We start from the raw sequence: 18,733 nt of genomic DNA, 5'->3' as shown, positions 1-18,733 counted from the left end.
CTTTGTATCTTCATCAATGTGGAATGGTATGTCATTAATCAGCTGTTGTTTTAACATTACATGAACCACTTATTTCAACTTTCTGCATTCTTCCAGTTAAGTATGAATTAAACCATTTGTGCACTGCCCCACTCAAACCATAATGATTTAGCTTATTTAAAAGAATTCCATGATTTACACAATCAAAGGCCTTTGAGAGATCACAAAAAATACCAATGGGTGATGTCCGGTTATTCAGAGCATTTAATATTTGATCAGTGAAAGCATATATAGCATTTTCTGATGAAAAGCCTTTCTGAAAACCAAACTGACATTTTGTTAGTACTTTATTTTTACGAATATGGGAGGCTACTCTTGAATACATTACTTTCCCCTCCTGTTCCACTCACAAATAGAGTGAGGGATGCAACTATAACAAACCAAGGAGCAAACTATGTCCAATTTTATACAACACGTGTGTCAACTATCTGAAATCTAGAACTACCTCACCCTAAGAGTAATGGCAGCATTGAACATGTGAAATGTTGTCTAATTACATGACCAGGGTAGGATCTTCTACTGCATTTAAAATTTCATCTTACAATGCCAGAGTACACAAAATGACATGGTTGAGACCGTTCGAGGTTATTTACAATAATAAAATACATTCCCCTTTTGAGATCATGAAGTTGCTGCTGATAAAAGATTAATGGTTATTTGGAAGAGCAGTCAGCAGAACAATGCAGTCATACCATGGAGGAAACAGTTCCATAGTCAAAAGAATGCTAGGATGCTGCTACACCAAATAGGATATTACATGAAACTGGGAACTGCTAAGAAACTTACATGTCCCTCAGCTGTACCATTCCAGACACTACATTTTGTGCCACCTGTCAATGACAAATTACAGTTCTCAAACTGGAATACTTTAGTTTGTGTTTATCACTTATCCAAGTATATGGGTAGTGAAATACCATCTTGTGTGGGGGATCCAGCATAACTTAGAAAGAACCATTCAACATAAAAATCAAATGCACACTGAAACTGTTACACAGTAAATGTGCTGATGCTGTAATTTATGTTCCACCCCTCTGAAAAATGTACTATCAATGGTTTGAGAACAAATCTTATCATACGGCTAAGGCAGAAGATGGTATTTTCTGTGTCATTTAGCCATATTTATGATTCTGTTGTGTGTTTTTACCCCATCAGACCCCAGATTACCTGGAATATTTTGCGTAAGTGTTTCATATGTGTCATTGTTATAAAGTTGCCTGTGTGCCTTCTAGATTTTTAAGGATGTCAGTTTGATATTACCAGTGCCTGGACAGACCACCTCCTTAACTGGGCTGCTTGCTATGAACAATATCATGTCTGTTGCGGACAAATGGCCTTCATCAAACCAAGCCAACCACACAGCTGATGCATTTTCTCTGCTCTGTGCCACTCTATGTTCTAATGCAGTTCCATGAGACTAACAGGCTCCCAATAGGCACTGGCAGCACAATTCGGCATCTATAATTGTACATGAGGTCAATTCAGTGTCTGTTGTAGACTGCATTTATTCTTGGAAGATATTGAGAACATTCAGTCAGGGGGCAGTCAATCTTTACTTCACAGCATAAGGTTCTGTTAATAACACCCCATCCTAAAGGACATTCTGGTTTCACTATCGTGTTCTAATCAGAATTTCACTCTGCACACATACCGATTAACTCTGCACAATATTGAACTTCTGTTCTAAGCATCCCATTGTAATATCCATAATTGAAAAACTTTGAATGCCACTATTTCACCATTCCTCTTATTCATTCTGGAATTTACATTCTCACTCAGTACATATCCTGTCTTTCACATACTAACAACACTGAATTGCTCAAGTCCTTAGTTTAGTTGATGGCACAGGAGCAGTAACAAATCCCTAGACAGAGGTGCCATACATATTTTACATAACATAACTGCTCCTGCAGCACTTCCACCCTCTTTGCTATTCTGATACTGCTGTTTAACATGCAAGTTATGTACCAGAACGCAAAAAGCCAATCCAGATGATGACATGCCTTGGATAAGTTCCAGTGGACTGTACAAAGGTGAAGTGCAAAGTTGATGACAACTTACTGTATTTTTCTACTACAATTAATTTTAATTTTGTCACCTCAGCTAGGATTGTCTTCTTTAATTAAGACTATTACTTTGTATTTGTGCTAAGAACTGTTTACTTTTCTGTGTTTTTCAAACAATAGTCTTATTACTGTTTTCAGGTTTTCATTTGATGTTTGTAGTGAGTTAGTTTTACAGCCTCTCTATTCACTTTATATGAATCTGATTAACTGTCTTTTGTAATAGATCAATTTTGATCAAGGAAATCACCCTTCAGGTGTTCACTGTCAATTATTTATTATTTGTTTGTAAGATGCATTAATGCAATGAGAAGCATAATGTTTTGCAATTATTTCCCAATTCTGTTAGTTGAACCTAATTCCAACATCATATGGCTCCCAGTCTATTAAAAATTGCACTGGGTCCATTGCCGCCCCCCCCCCCTCCTCTAATAATGATAGAAGTCAATCATTCACTTCCTCTACTACTCTTAAAAACCGACCTGTAAAGTCTTCTTCAGAAATAATAATAATAATAATAATAATAATAATAATAATAATAATACACCCACACAGGCACCCACACAGTCACCAATTGCCAGCAATCTGGAGTGGAGCAGGTATGGAGGAGGGGTGGCGGGGTACTGGTCAGGGCATAGAAGAGAGTTATCTGGAAGAGCATGCTGGGACTAGAAGGTGGCAGGACAAGGCTGCCAGGCACAGTGTTGTGAGGCTGAGGGGTGAGAGGAATGAAAGCAGGAAAGGAAAGGAACAGAGGGGAAAAGACTGGTGGGTTTGTTGCCGGTGGGTGGTGCACAAATATCAAATATGATGAGGGGACATGAAACGGAAGGAGGTGATAGGATAGAGATTGCAGAAACTGTTGGGTGGATGGTGTGCAGCCAGTAGGTTATTGTAGGGTGAAGCCGGGATAATTTTGGGAGCAGAGGATGTGTTGTGAGGATAACTCCCATATGCACAACTTAGAAAAACCGATGGTGGAGGAGAGAATCCAGATGGCCTGGGTTGTGAAGCAGCCATCGAAACCAAGCATGTTACGTTCAGCTGCATGTTTTGTCACAGGGTGGTCCACTTTGCTTTTTGCCATTGTTTGGCAGTGGCCATTCATCCTGGTGGACAGGTGGTTGGTAGTCACACTAATATAAAAAACTGTGCCATGATTGCAGCAGAGTTGGTACATGGCTACTTTCACATGCATCTCAGCCTCTGATGGAGTAGGATGAGCCTGTGACAGTACTGGAATAGGAAGTGCTGGTGATTGGATTGGGTCTTCCACAGGGATATGCTCTCTCTGGCAAGGGCCTGGGATAGAGTGGCATAGGGATGGATCAGGATGTTGTTGAAGTTGGGTGGGTGACACGGCACCTCTTTAGGAGGCTTGGGAAGGATCTTGGGTAGGATGTCCCTCATTTCAGTGCCTGATGATAAAGCCCTGATGGAGGATGCCATTCAGTTGTTACAGTCAGAGATGGTGCTGAGTGACAAAGGGGACATTTCTTTGTAGATTGTTCTTGAACCACCAACAGTACAACCCCGTTCCACACCAAAGAACCCCTCCCTTACAGTCTGGTCACCCAGAGAGAGCCTATCTGCAGAGACAAAAACTCCCTTGCCCAGTATGCTGAAGGTCTCACCAAGATCTTCACAGAGAGAAACTATCCCCTAGACTTATTCTGCAAACAAAGTCATGTGCCATCTACCAAACACCCCCAATCTTCCCACCACTCCCAATGAATCAGTTACAAAGGAATGCTCTCTTCATTACCTAATACTACCCTGGACTGGAACTGACCCATGTCCTTCATCAGAGATTTGATTATCTATCTTCATGCCATGAAAAGTGGGACATTTTACGTAAGATCATAATGAGGAGGAGAGTTGTGGACCACCCAACCTCCACAACATCCTAGTCCATACCTATAACACAATCCCAGCCCCTTGCCACAGGTATCCTATCCCTATGGAAGAACCAGGTGCAAGACCTGCCCAATTCACCCACCCAAACTTCCTATTCCAGTCCTGAAACACATTTATCCTACCCCATCAGACGCTGGGCACAAGTGATAGCTGCCTTGTCATATACCAGCTCTGCTATGATCATTTCACAGCTTTTTCTATTGGTAGTACCACCAACTAGCTGTCTACCTGGACAAATAGCCACTGCCACACTGTGGCCAAGAGCAAAGTGGGCCACTGTGTGGCACAACGTGCAGCTGAACATAATGCTACATTTCAATGGCTATTTTACAGCCTGGGCCACCTGGATCTTTCCCTCCACCAACAGCTTTCTAAAGTGTGCAGATGGGAGTTATCCTTACATCAAATTCTCTGCTCCTGAAATTATTTCAGCCTCAACCTATGATAAGCTAATGGCCCACACCCTCCACCCAACAGTTTCCACCCCCTTTGTCATCACAACTTCCCAATTCATGTCCCCTCACCCTAACTGTGCATCACACACTGCCTACAGACCAACCACTCTTTTTCCCCTCTCTGCTCCTCTCCATCTCCCCCCACCCCCATAGTATTCCGACACTGCACCTGGCAGCTAGTCCCTGCTTGATTGAATGTGTTTTCCCCTCTTTTCTGAAGTATACTTTAGATAAAAGCTCAGTGTGCAACAGTCTCTTCATCAAGACTGTCTGCAACTCTGTATATCATCTTGACAATGATTAGCCATCTATGCTTTTCATAGTTGCTGACATTTCAACCTGGACTTTCCACTGTATTGATTACTTTTACTTAATGTCCTGATCCTTTATCAGTGAGTTTTTCAGTTGTTTGTACACCTTAAAACTGTCAGTAAAATGAGATTCATCTACCCTTGTAAGGCTGCGAGCATCAGTTCTGTGTGGTCTACTGCAGTCACAGTACGGTGATTTTACAATTATGCTCATATTCTAAGATTTGAATTGTTACATGAAATTAAAATACCAACTAGTTACATAAAATTAAAATACCAACTAGTTACATAAAATTAAAATACCAACTAGTTACATAAAATTAAAATACCAACTAGTTACATAAAATTAAAATACCAAGTTGTTACATAAAATTAAAATACCAACTTGTTACATAAAATTAAAATACCAACTTGTTACATAAAATTAAAATACCAACTTGTTACATAAAATTAAAATATTGTTACCTTTAGATTTAAGGCCCAATTGAGATTGTCAAATTCACCTGTGGTGGATTTAAAATGACCAGGTGCTACCGTTACCAAAAGTACTCTTGTCCTTCAAGACCACACACGGGTCCTGAGGCAGAAAAAAGGAATGAGGGAACACAAGCTCTGATAAATTATATTATACTTTACTTCAACACACTGACTATTTGATGAATTCCAAATTGAAGTCTTTCATAAAGCAAGCTGCGGCTACACTATGTTGATACCAGATTGGAGCTACAGAACTCAGCAAGAACTCTTCTACCATCATAAAAACCAGCACAACTGCTGTTTGGTGGTCACTTTATACTCATGACCCATGGCACCAGTGGTGCCTCAGTCAGGGGGTGAGGCACTCGTGCAGCTAGTGGTTGTGCAGCACCAGTTGCTGTTGCTGTTTGACGTCTGCAGGACTTCCAGTGTGAACCTCTGAAGCTGAAAGATTGCCCCCAACCATTGCGTAAACTGGCACGATAGCCCAGAATTCTTTCAGGTAGAGGGGACTAAATATGCAAGGTGTCCCCAGTCCCCAAATGTGAGTAATTTTTATTATTTAAATTTTACAGGAAGGCTGCCTTTTTGTCCTTCACCTTGCCACTGATACGACAAAGATCTCTCACTTCACATTGGAATAGGTCAAATCATTAGCAGCAAAGCTGTCCTGCCAATCAAATCATGCCCCAGGATCAATGACTTGAGACTGAGGGCTTTCAGTGCCATGGCTGAAAAACGCCACACTCTTCTGTTCCAAGCCACCATGTAGAGCAGATGCTAAATGGCTTAGTTTCTTTACCTTGGCAAGTGGGTCTGTGGCTACTGAAGTTATCTCCTCTCGTCCCTCTGGAAACCCTCACCATGTAATCCCCATTAGCAAATAAACCGATACTGTTTCTGAACTTCAGTACCATACACCCTAAGTGGGTGTACACACTAAACCAATTAGATCTAGTAATGTATTACCCCTATTTGATTTTATATTGATAATCCTGTTCTAAGATCATAATTCATGTTCTTCCTGCAATACAACTTAACATATTTTTAATGCATCTAACTTAGATCTATCCACTCTTATTTAGTCATTGAGGTGAATAAATATACAAATTTCACTTTCTCGTAAGAACTGAACGTACACGACTACATAGCTGAACACTGCTAGGCTTTATGAATGCAGTCTGGCATAATAGAGTACTGCATTGCAGTATGAATATTCAGTGCTCACTATAAAGTATTGAGATGCTAGTATTTGCCAGATAATACATGGCTGTCTGGAATATAATACCTGCTTTTATTTGGGTGATACTTTATTATAGTCTATGACAGCAGCTCATGAATGATGTGGCAAAACACCAATGACAACCTTTAAGACTGGATAACTTAACATGCAGCATTAGAGTGTGTAGCAAATTAATGATTAGAAAATTCCAATTTAACATTTTTATTTAACAATAGCTTCCACAGCTTCAACTACATGGCTATATTGACTGCCTTTGCATTGATTTAGCAGGAAGATCTGAAAATCTCTTATGACAACTGCCATAACAGATCACACCAACTAGAGAAAAATCACTTTTAGAATCTCAGTCACAAGATTTGCAGACTTCTAGGAAACGTTTGCACTCTTTCACATGGATGACTCTGCAAGCAGATACTTGGGGTACACATATCACCTCCCAGGAGCAGGGGAGGGGGAGGGGGGTGGCTAACAGGGTGGCAACAGGAACACTACCGAGCCACCCCTGTAATTAACCATACCAAATCGATGGTAACCATGGTGACACTGCACATATGCAGGACAAAGGCAAAGAAGAAGGGAATTGAGAAAATTTCTGCAGTACACTTTAAGATGAAGCCTGAATATATGAACAAACACACTATAGTGGATCTGAAATAGCCTTCCCCCAGTGGTCACTTCTATGTGGAAGAAGTGGTCAAATGCAAAATATTAAAAAAACTATCACTTACCAAGGAAAATGATCAACTGTAATGACTCCATAGTACCCCCAGCTTATAATGTGTATTTTTGTGTAGTAAATAGCTTAGTATCAGACATTCAGAGCATGAATTTGTTGCTTGCAAATATAACAGTTTATCTGTCTGAACAGCATTTACTTTGCCATGTCTCCACAGTAAGTACTGAAGTGCTCTTTTATAATTCTTGGCCAACATTCTTAGGGGAATTAGTCATTTGCATCATTAGCAAACATCTAGAGGAAGAGCGTCTGTACAGACATTGTGGAGAAAAGCATGCACATTGACAACACTGTTATTGGAGTCTGCCAACTCTAGCTACTAACTGGAAACCTACCTCACATCATCTCTTCTACTACATCTACATCTACATTTATACTCCGCAAGCCACCCAACGGTGTGTAGCGGTGCTGTCCCTATGTCTTTATGTATGAGTGTAAGTCAATTATCATCCACAAAGTAGTTATAAAATTTTATTGTAATCAAATAGGAAACTTACAAGAACATCATTTTTCGACAGTCTCCTTGCATTTCAATGCATTTGGCCCACTGTTCTACAAGCTGCCTGATGCTCTCGTAAAAGAAGTTTCTTGGTTGAGCTGCGAGCCAGGAATGCACCACTTCTTTCGTTGCTTTGTCTGAGGCAAATACACAGCTCCTTAATGCCTGTTTGAGTGGCCCAAACAAGTGATAGTCAGAAGGGGGCAAGATCAGGACTATATGGAGGATGATCCAGTACTTCAAATTTGAGTTTCTGGAGCATTTTAGCAGTGTGGGCAGCAGTATGTCAACAGGCATTGTCGTGCAACAACACAACACCTTTTGACAGAAATCCTCAGCATTTGCTCCAAATTGCAGGCTTTAGCCTGGCAGTAAGCATCTCACTATAATGTACACTGTATATTGTTGTGCCCCTTTCCCCATAATGTTCCAGTGCTGGATGTTGTGTGTCCCAAAAAACTATAAGCATCAGTTTTCCTGCGGGATGGTTGGGTCTAACTTTTTCTTGGACAGAAAATTTCGATATTTCCATTCTATACTCTGCCATTTACTCTCCGGCTCGTAATGATGGATCCATCTTTCATCACAAGTAATAATCCTGTCTTAGAAGTTGTCCCCTACATTACCACAATGATCCAAATGTTTTTTGCAGATCTCCAAGCATGTTTGTTTATGCAACTGTGTGAGTTGTTTTGGGACCCATCTTGCAGAAACTTTATGAAACCAAGTCTGTTGCGGATCATATCGTAGGCAGAACTGTGACTAATTTGCAGACGATGTGCGACTTGGTCAATAGTTAATAGTCTGTCTAAGAGAATCATTTCAGGTGAACGCTCGATGGCTTCTTCATTTGTGGCAGTAAACGGTCGTCTGGCACCTTCATAGTGTGTAACACTTGCGCAACCATTTCAGAATTTTTTGATCCATTCGTAGACACTCTGTTGTGGCAAAACACTGTTCCTGTACTGTACCAAAAGTCTTCGATGAATTTCAGCCTCTGATACGCTGTCTGACCACAAAAAATGGATCACTGAACACTGCTCTTCTTTGGTGCAAACAGGCAGTGGAGCAGCCATGATTAACAGCACGGCGGTGATAACGAAATTAACCTAGCAGCTTGAAAATTGCAAAGATATAACAACAAATAAACAAAGCAATTGTCATCAATGTAAAACGACAGTACTGCCAAAATAAACAAAAATATAACTAAATTGCAGATAATAATTGACTTACCCTCATATTATGAACAACATTATGCTACCAGTGTATGGTGGGAAATCTTGTTGCAGTGTGTAGCAAGCATTTCACACAGTAGTTTATTCTGCAACATACACTTTTAGATGAACATCAGTCAACTTTCCACAAAAATCTAAGTACAATAATGACTGCTCTTATAAAACTGGCTGACAAACAAACAAGCTAGAGGTTAATTATGCGCTTTTTGAACCTCAGCAAAGCTTTAGACACTGTCTACTTGTTAAACTTAAAAGTCAAAGTTTTTCTTTAAGTGCTGAGCACTGATTCCACTCGTACCTTACACCTCAGCCAACTATGTGTAGTTGTCACAAGCTACTGTGTGTTGGTGCCTGAGCCAAAATAAGTTTTCCTTTATTTTTAACCTTCTATCACCCTGCAAATTTCAACTACATCAACTATGGCAGGTTCCTCTTGTAAAAGGCAGGGTGTCTTACACGTGAGACTTAATTAACCCCCCCCCCCCTCCTTATTTCAGGGAATCTCTTCCATCCTTAATGGCACCAAAATAACTTTTCCTTCATTTGTCAAGAGCACTGGGTTAATTCTGGACCATCATTTAAACTGGACTGAACATACAACAGCAGATTTTACTCCATCACTTCATTCTCTACAGAAATATACAGAAGTATTTCCTCTTGGGCATAAAAAGAAACTCTTTGAATCATTAACACTCCTAATACTTGATTATGATGATCCTATTTTCCAAAGTCTTTCATATGAGAGTTCGCACTAGCTGGAACTGTCAATAAATACTTCTGCACAATACATCTGTGATGATGCTCATTTTAAACAAACCACTTCTGCCTACAAATAATTATCACAGCTACATGATGACAAGCAGAAATACTATCATCCTTTGTGTTTGATATATTGTCTTCTCAATCACTGCACTCCGTTTTATTTATCTTTAACTCTAACAGAAGTATCTGAACATTACAGTAGAAGTATGATTTCTTAATGTAGTAAAACTCTCTCTATACCACTAAGTAGCACAACAATCTTCTCAGAATCATTTTCTGTGTCAGGAACCTGACTCAACATTTATCCTCAAAATATCAGAGAAATTAAATTCCTTTTAGATTTCAAAAGCCAGCTAGTTGTCCACCTATCAGAAAAGATAAATCTTCCATGTACTTGTTTGCAGTTCACTCCTGTCAATCTGTCCCTTCCCCCACTACTACTTGCTCCTCTTTCTACGCAGAGTTCCATATTGAAGATACGATCTATAGCTGCTGTCACTGTTATTTGAGTGACCTTTTCTCTCAATTCCCCACAGTTTCTGAGAACTCTAAATACTACTTCAAGAGTGCTAAACTTTTATCAGCATCGTCATCATCAGGTACTGTTACCATTTGTGTTGGTATTTGTAATTGTTCTCATAACAATTTCTCAGTATATGCAATAACTGAACATGAAGTATACATAGAAATTAAAAATGTTTAATATTTTTGGTATGTCTGACGGATGACTAAATAAATAAATAAAATAACAGAATTGTGAACAAAAATATTTCTCCAGCGGCTGAAGATTTATTTTTTGCTGTATTATCCTCTCTCATGAAGTCAGCTTTGTTATGAAAATATTGTAGCATACTGGACATACACATACCAGTGTTTCATAAATCAGTTATTCAAATAATTTCCTTACCTCAGGGTCCCTGTCCAGTTCCAAGGAACCCGGTGAGCAATTGTCTAAAAATGAACGCTCACATGCTTCTTCCAAGTCCCTTAAGAACTGCGCATCTTCTGACGCACCTAAGTCTCTTTTTGGTTTGTCAACAGCCTCCTGGGGAAGAAAACATTTTTTCAGTGGCATTGAGATTGTGTTAATAGTCCACACAGACAGTTGAATATGGACTTGTGGAGTTTATACTTTGTACTCTGATAACTATATGCAACAAAATGTCCACAAACTGCTGCTGGAACTATTTCACCTAGAAATTCATGAAAAACATCCTACATTTTCTTTCATAACAATGGTCTGTAGAGGTTATTTGCTTAAATGAACATTGCCTTAGACATGAAAATATAAATTTATTGAACAAACTTACAGATTATGAAGTAGCAGCTAGCTTCTGTAGAAACAAGGGGTATGGTGGTTCATGTATTCTGGTTCATTCACCAGTAAAATAACAAAATAAGCAAAATTTCAATAATTTAAATGAAGAACGCACATTTGAGAGTTGCTGCATAGAACTTAAGGACTATAGCATGCTGATATTCAGCATATATCGTACTCCTGGTTACTCAATCTCATGCAGTTTTCTGGTCAAACTTGAAAATTTACCCTACCAACTCAAAGCTGAAAAGTTATGTAAAAAAAATTGTTTTTTGTGCTGATTTTAATATAGATGTGAGAAAAAAAACAACAAATTCGCCTTTATCATGAAGGAGCTGATGTCCACACATGGTTTTAGTCTAAATTTTGTAGAGATGACAAGGGTAACTGCTTCGTCGGCATCCTGCATAGGTAACATTGCTAATACCTTAAGCTACAGAGTAACAGAAAAATGTATGGTAAGCTTAGGGATCTCAGACCAAAGTGTTCTATTAGTGCCATTACCCTGTGACAGCCCAAAGCACACAAATAAGAAAATCAGAAATTTTACACTAGAAAATATAGAAATGTTTGTCAATAAAATCAGCCTCATCTCATGGCCATTAGAGAGATCCGAACTAATGCATGTCCTTTGATTGACTCAAAAACAATGGCAAAAGAAAAGGAACGATAATTCTATGACTACATATTTGACAAAGAGAATGAAGTTCTGGTTGTGAAATGGAATGACAACAAACCAGTATGTGTAGTGACAAATTACGGTACAATTACTCCTCTGAGTTCTACTAAAAGATACTCACGGGTAAAGAAAAAGGAAATATCTGTTACAATGCCACATCTCATTGAAGAATACAATGCCCATATGGGTGGCATAGATCTACTGGACAAGCAGATATCACTTTATAGGACGAGGATAAGGTCAAAGAAATGGTGGTGGCCATTATTCACACTTGTGATAGATATCTGTGTAGTAAACACATGGCGTACATACCAAATTGGTAACTCTAATGAGAAGCTCTCAGTTTTGGATGTCCAATGGAGAATAGTGATGTTTTACCAATCAAAGAAAACAGGATCAGTACCAAAATGCAGAGGACCACAAGAAAGCAAATTGATGGAAGGACGGGTGAGCACAGATGTACGACTAGATCCAGGAAATCATTTCATTGTGCCAAGTAAAACACAGAAGAGAGGTGCTTACTGCTAGAGGAGGAAAAAAAAAATTGTGATAGGTGCAATGTTGGTGTACACGACAAGTGTTTTGCTTCATTTCATACTGAATAGACATTCAATAATATTAAAACATTCTTTATTTATTGTTTGTGTTGTTTCTTACAATATTATGCATGGAGAATAAGATTGTGAATTTGGATAGTGCATTTGGCCAATGTCCCAAAAATGGGACGGTCTGTAGTTTTTGTTCTAATAAACTGAAATTTTCAAAACAACTTTTTATTCAATTAATCACTCAATGTAACGTATTTATGTATAAAAGTTTGCAAAGAATGATCCGATATAGTTTTGGCCAGTAATACCTAATAATTATTATGTATACTTACAATTAGGAAGTAGCTTTAATCTCATGAGTCACCTATGTCCCTATCATTGGATTGTATATGACATGTTATGGGACAAAGTTTCTGGAATGGTGAGCCTTACTTCACAGCGAACGCTGTGACAGAGTAGTCCTCCACTAGAGTATCCCGTGCCAGTACTATGTAGTCCAGGATTATCATCTATGATGTGGCATTCTGGTCTGTACGTATAATGAAAAATGGAATGAACAACAATACAAAATGATATTCCTACTGAAGGCAGCCATTGTCAGAAATCTATGAAACACAAGCAGTAAGGAAACCCAAGGGTAAATTTGAATACGGAATTACATTTCAGGGACAACAAATAAAAACTATGATTTATCAATGACACTGCTACCGTATTTACTCGAATCTCAGCCGCACTTTTTTTCCGGTTTTTGTAGTCCAAAAAACAGCCTGCGGCTTAGAATCGAGTGCAAAGTAAGCGGAAGTTCTGAAAAATGTTGGTAGGTGCCGCCACAACTAACTTCTGTTGTCAAATATATGTAGCGCTACGCAGGCATGAGGCATGCTTCGCAGGCACAAAGACAAATACTGGCACCAAAACTTCTGCATCAGTAAATAAATAAAAAACAGGTGGAAGACGAGCTTTTTTTTCTCTGCCCCGAGTTTCGACTACTGCATTTTCATACATTATCCAACGAAGTAAATACAAATTCCGTATTGTTCCTCTTCGAACGTAGCAGCATTTCAATGTAGTACGAAAATCCGACTGGCAAGACTGTTTGGGATATTTGTCAATATGGACAACTCTGCTTTCTGAATTTTTTCCTAACTGTGAGAAGAAATGGTTGCTAATAGGAACTTTTATGAATTGTGAATCACATGCAGTATTCTCTTCACCATAAGAATAATACGAATATAAACATTTTGCCATGTATTCTTTCGTGTTTGCTGCTATATCATTTAAATCCTGTCCGCCTAATAAACTACGAAACTAGAGTGAGACAACAGCAGACGCGGAAGAATATACATACCATGTCATGTTTATATTCGTATTATTCTTATGCCTAATAGTGATACAGTCAAAAATGAAGCACGGCAATTGACTAGATTTTTAAATCTAAGATGACTCTAATTTCTGTGCACAATGTAATGTACTAAAGAGGCATCTGCAAAGATTTTCAAACGGAAAAAATTTTCGCTAAATTTTAGTTCAGAACATCATCTATCATACGCAGTCTATTATTTGATTCTTGTTGATCAATATCAAAGAAAGCAGCAACGAATAGCAGTCTCATGCCATTGTTTCGCTAATGAGACGATTCCTCTTTTTAATTGTAAGCGGCGGTAGCGTGCACAAAAGCAAGCCATGCCGCGAGCGGCGACAGGCCGTAAACCCTCATATTCGGAATGCGACAAACAATGCATGACACAGTACAGTAATGCATTTTCAGCTTTGAGTGACGGAAACACCTATAACAAAGAGAACTGCACTTGTCAGATCAAAGAAAAATAAGCAATCAATTCAAACCAGACGAAGCACGTGAAAAAGGAAGGGTACCCGTATAAATACGGACGGAGCGCCTGACGCATAACAACGGCTACCTGGTAAAGCTTAACTGCTAAGCTTACGACTCGAACCAAACTACTACAGCTGCATCATCATTCATTCAACCTAAATTGTGTCTCATATTACAATGGACCAAGTTTGTTTCGATTTGGAAGTGCGGCCTAAAATTTTTGTCTCCCCTTGAATTTCGAGTCTCAGATGTCAGGTGCGGCTTAGATTCGGGAAATTTTTTTTTCTTCGATTTCGAGTCTCATTTTTCAGGTGTGGCTTAGATTCGAGTGCGGCTTAAATTCGAGTAAATACGGTATTCTGTTGAAGATGCAGAGGTCTCCGAAGTTCAACTGGTTGTGTCTCCAAGAGTTGAGTAGAATAGGTGGATGTGGAGCACAAATGGAAAAATTCAGAAGCTTGGTACAATATACCTATGTCAAACATGTTCCAAGTAAGGTCTTAAGGGGTGGGAAACACACTTGCTTAATTGCAATGTTAGAAATTTTCCACATAAACAGAAAGAGCTTCATCACAGTTTCAACAAAAGTCAAATCATAGATAACTAATAAAAGCTGAATGAAGTGAAAACAAGACTAAGAGCAATTATGGAAGTATTCAATATCTTTGAAGTAAAATTTTGTCAACAGATCTGAATAAATACCATAAGAGGTTTTGCTTTTATTTAAAATCAGCAAGCAGTTCAAAATCATCTGTTTCATTATTCAGTGACCATAACTGCACTAAAATGTAAATTAACAGTGAAAATGCTGAAATATTGAATTCAGTGTTCTGAAATAGTTTCACCACAGAAGATCATAACACAGTCCTTTATTTCAGTCACCATACAATCTTTGAAATTGGAGATATTGAGATAACTGATCACCTAACAAAAAACAACTACAATTGCTTTGCACTGGCAAGGCATCAGGACCAGATGAGAAATCTTTAAGATTATGCAAAAGAACTCGCTGTTCTTCTAGTAGCAGTTTATCACAGATCACTACAGCAATGAAGAATAGCTAGCAACAGAAAGGAAGTTCAGGAAGTGCTTGAGAGAGAGAGAGAGAGAGAGAGAGAGAGAGAGAGAGAGAGAGAGAGAGAGAGAGAGAGAGAGAGAGAGAGAGAGAAAGAGAGAGAGAGAGTTTATTTTTGCCCATCTTACAGTCATATAATTAGTCATTCAATAAAGAACTGAATTTATTTTCATTATCCATCATTTGTACTTTGCTGCATCAAATTAAATAAAACATGGCAAGAAATTTTAGGGTTTGCAAAGATAAAAACACATTGCATAAACTTTGTGTTGGTAGTTTTAGCTTACAAAGTGCAGTAAATGACATGTAGATAAGATATCAAAATTTTATTTAAAAATGGCAACAGACTAATATCCCATTTCATTGTGAAGTTATTGGGTTTTATACCTGCCAAACAGTAACATAAACCATGTGGCCATAACAAACATAATATCTCAAACGATTCAAGATATGAAAACGTAAATCCTTTGTAAATGTTAGCACATACTGAGCACATATATTGTATTATAGATACTCTGAAATTGTTTATTCACCACGATATGGAAGTAAGCCATCTGCAGCAGTGCAAGGTCAGCAACTCAGGACGCAGACAGACATCCATAACACTGTAATAAAACCTAAGCAGCAAGCATATACACGTCAACGGCTCCTCAAGAACAGTGTAGTGGGTTGTGCAAACATGTCTACAGCAGCAAAAGGGTTAAGATTCTTGGATATTCAAATTTGTGTTCAAGGTATGTTCCACAAATGCTCACAATAAACCAGAAGATTGAAAGAAAAGTCATTTCACCTGAAATGTTGGAGCAGTTTGAAGTCAACAGAGGTGCTTTCTGTCTGGATCATTACAGATGACAATAACTATGTGGATCAGTTTGAGCTGGAAACAAAAATGATGCCACTGGAATGATGCTACCCATGATCACAAAAAGAGAAGTGAAGGCAGCTTACAGTATGGAGTGACTGTGGGGGGAAACTCAAACAAACAAGAGACTAAACTAGTGCTCAAATTACAAAAAAAAAGCAATTAGGACCATTTTAAAAAGAAAGACCTCTGAAACGTGCAGAAACTGTTTCAAGAATTTAGGTATCTTAACTTTTTCATCGTTGTATATATACAAAACAATAATGTACATCACAAAAGGTAGTGAGGACTGGATTACAAATGCTAGTGTACACACCCACAATACAAGAAGGAAGAATGAAGTATGGAGCATACGCCACTGACTGGCAATGCTAGAAAGGGGACCCCCAGTACTCTGGTATCAGACTACTAAGAAGTCTGCCTAAAAACCTGCAAGATAGTGTACTTCACAATGACTTTCCATAGAAACTTAAAGACTATCTCATTAAAAAGAGTTTTACAGTGTTGCAGAATACTTATGCCATTAAATTTGTATATATTGTTATTCATTATCAATGATGTAAAAATGTAAGCTAAAGGTGAAGAAAAATAAGTGATAATGAATGTTAATACTTTGACATGTCCTATATTACATGTACATTTACTGTACACAATGTAATCTTACAGGATCAAATGAAATTCAATTCAATTCCTTGCTGGAAATGTCACAATGACAATCTTTTGCAATAGTGAACTTGTTGCCGAAAGTAACAAACATTAATTCAGAGACACATGTGAAAATTCTAAACAAACTGAAGAATTGTTGCCAATGTGATCAGTCTGACAAGAATCTGAAAAAAAAAAAAATAAAATAAAAAATAAAAAAAATTTAAAAAATGCTCCAATATGACAATGGATGCCCAAGTGCAAGTCTCAAAAGCTGGGAACACAAGCCCAAATTTAGTTGGACATCTGCCTCCACCACCATATAGCCAGACCTGGTGCCCTCAGATTGCCAATGGTTTGGGCTACTTAAGGATTCTCTCAGTGTCAGAGTCTTTGAAATTGATAGAATTCATGCTGTGAAAACATGGTTACAAGCACAGGACAAGAGCTTTTACCAACAGAGAATAAATTTTCTTACATAACACTGGCATATTGTGAGGCATCATTTCTAAAATGACTTTTTTAGATTGCAGCAGGTATGTAGATATAAAAAGGCATACATTATAATGTCATGGAGATCTGCATCAAACTAATCTAAAGACCAAAGACAACAGCAGCAGCAGCAGCAGCAGCAGCAGCAGCAAAAGGGGTTATATTGATGCTGTATTTTAAGATATGGATGACAATGATGATGAACATTAGGCGACACAAAATGTCCTTATTACTAACACATGTATCAGCTGATTCTAAATAGAACTCATTAATGGAGTAGAAGTAATCAATCACAAATACAAAATTCAGATTTTCCACAAACTGTATTTACTTGAAGCTAAACTTTACTTGTTTCTGTGTAATATCATCACGCCAAAGTCTGCATAATATCACTGTGATTACACATTTATGTCTAAAATCCCTCAACTTGCTGACAGCATACAAAAAACAAGAGAAGTTCAACATCTCCAAATTTCAGAAACATTAAAACTAGAAAAGATGTGTCAGCAAGGTATTGCGGTGCCTTGTTACCATGAAGTATAACGAAGTTTAGCCATTATGAGTGTGTGATCTGTAATATTTGCTCAATTAACCACTAGGAATTTCTGGCAGGGGTAGGGGAAGGCCTTGCACCAGATTTTAGTTTACCAAGAAAGTTACAGTTGATGGTTTTTTTATAACTTAAATGCGGAGAAAATTTTTTACTATGGATCATGATCAGTAATGCCTTTAATGTTTAAAGTTTAATTTATATTCTATGTCTGTTTCTTCAATCACTTGAAAGAATTTTTCTGTGATATCAAGAGCTGTATGCTGCTGTGTGAAAAATGCTGTATGCTGCTGTATGAACAGTGCAAGTACTGTTAATATTTTATTTATCTCACTAGTCTGAAGTCATCAATAAAACCTCAGGTTGTTTCTAATCACAGAAACAAAGGTCGTTCATGAATTAGCCAGAAAGAGCAGTGATCAAGAAGACTTTCATATTATGGATGGTACTGCAAAAAATCCACGGTGGGTCAACAATAAAGTTAGGAAACTACTGCGAAAGCAAAGAGAGCTTCACTGCAAATTTAAATGCAGCCAAAACCTCTCAGACAAACAGAAGCTAAACGATGTCAAAGTTAGTGTAAGGAGGGCTATGCGTGAAGTGTTCAGGGAATTCGAAAGTAAAATTCTATGTACCGACTTGACAGAAAATCCTAGGAAGTTCAGGTCTTACATTAAAGCAGTAAGTGCATCAAAACAGCATATCCAGACACTCTGGGATGATAATGGCATTGAAATAGAGGATGAAACATGTGAAGTTGAAATACTAAACACCTTTTTCCAAAGCTGTTTCACAGAGGAAGACCGCACCGCAGTTCCTTCTCTAAATCCTCACACAAAAGAAAAAATGGCTGACATCAAAATAACTGTCCGAGGAATAGAAAAACAACTGAAATCACTCAACAGAGGAAAGTCCACTTGACCTGACAGGATACCAATTCGATTCTACACAGAGTACACGAAAGAACTTGCCCCCCTTTCTAACAGACGTGTACCA

At 38.3% G+C, this 18,733-nt stretch overlaps 1 protein-coding gene across 1 annotated transcript in view; it reads right to left on the bottom strand.

The window, feature by feature from the left end:
* Positions 1-18,733, bottom strand: part of LOC126471035 (putative uncharacterized protein DDB_G0290521) — a 181,647-nt gene that overhangs the window by 78,624 nt on the left and 84,290 nt on the right. The window contains exon 6 of the mRNA XM_050099101.1: positions 10,642-10,779. Coding sequence (XP_049955058.1) covers positions 10,642-10,779 — 138 coding nt within the window. The remainder of the gene's footprint in view (positions 1-10,641; positions 10,780-18,733) is intronic.

The sequence above is a fragment of the Schistocerca serialis genome, chromosome 3 (genome assembly GCF_023864345.2).
Source record: "Schistocerca serialis cubense isolate TAMUIC-IGC-003099 chromosome 3, iqSchSeri2.2, whole genome shotgun sequence".
Classification (NCBI taxonomy): Eukaryota; Metazoa; Arthropoda; class Insecta; order Orthoptera; family Acrididae; genus Schistocerca; species Schistocerca serialis.
The sequence above is the reverse complement of the archived record's forward strand: the minus strand, read 5'-3'. Positions and strand labels throughout refer to the sequence as shown.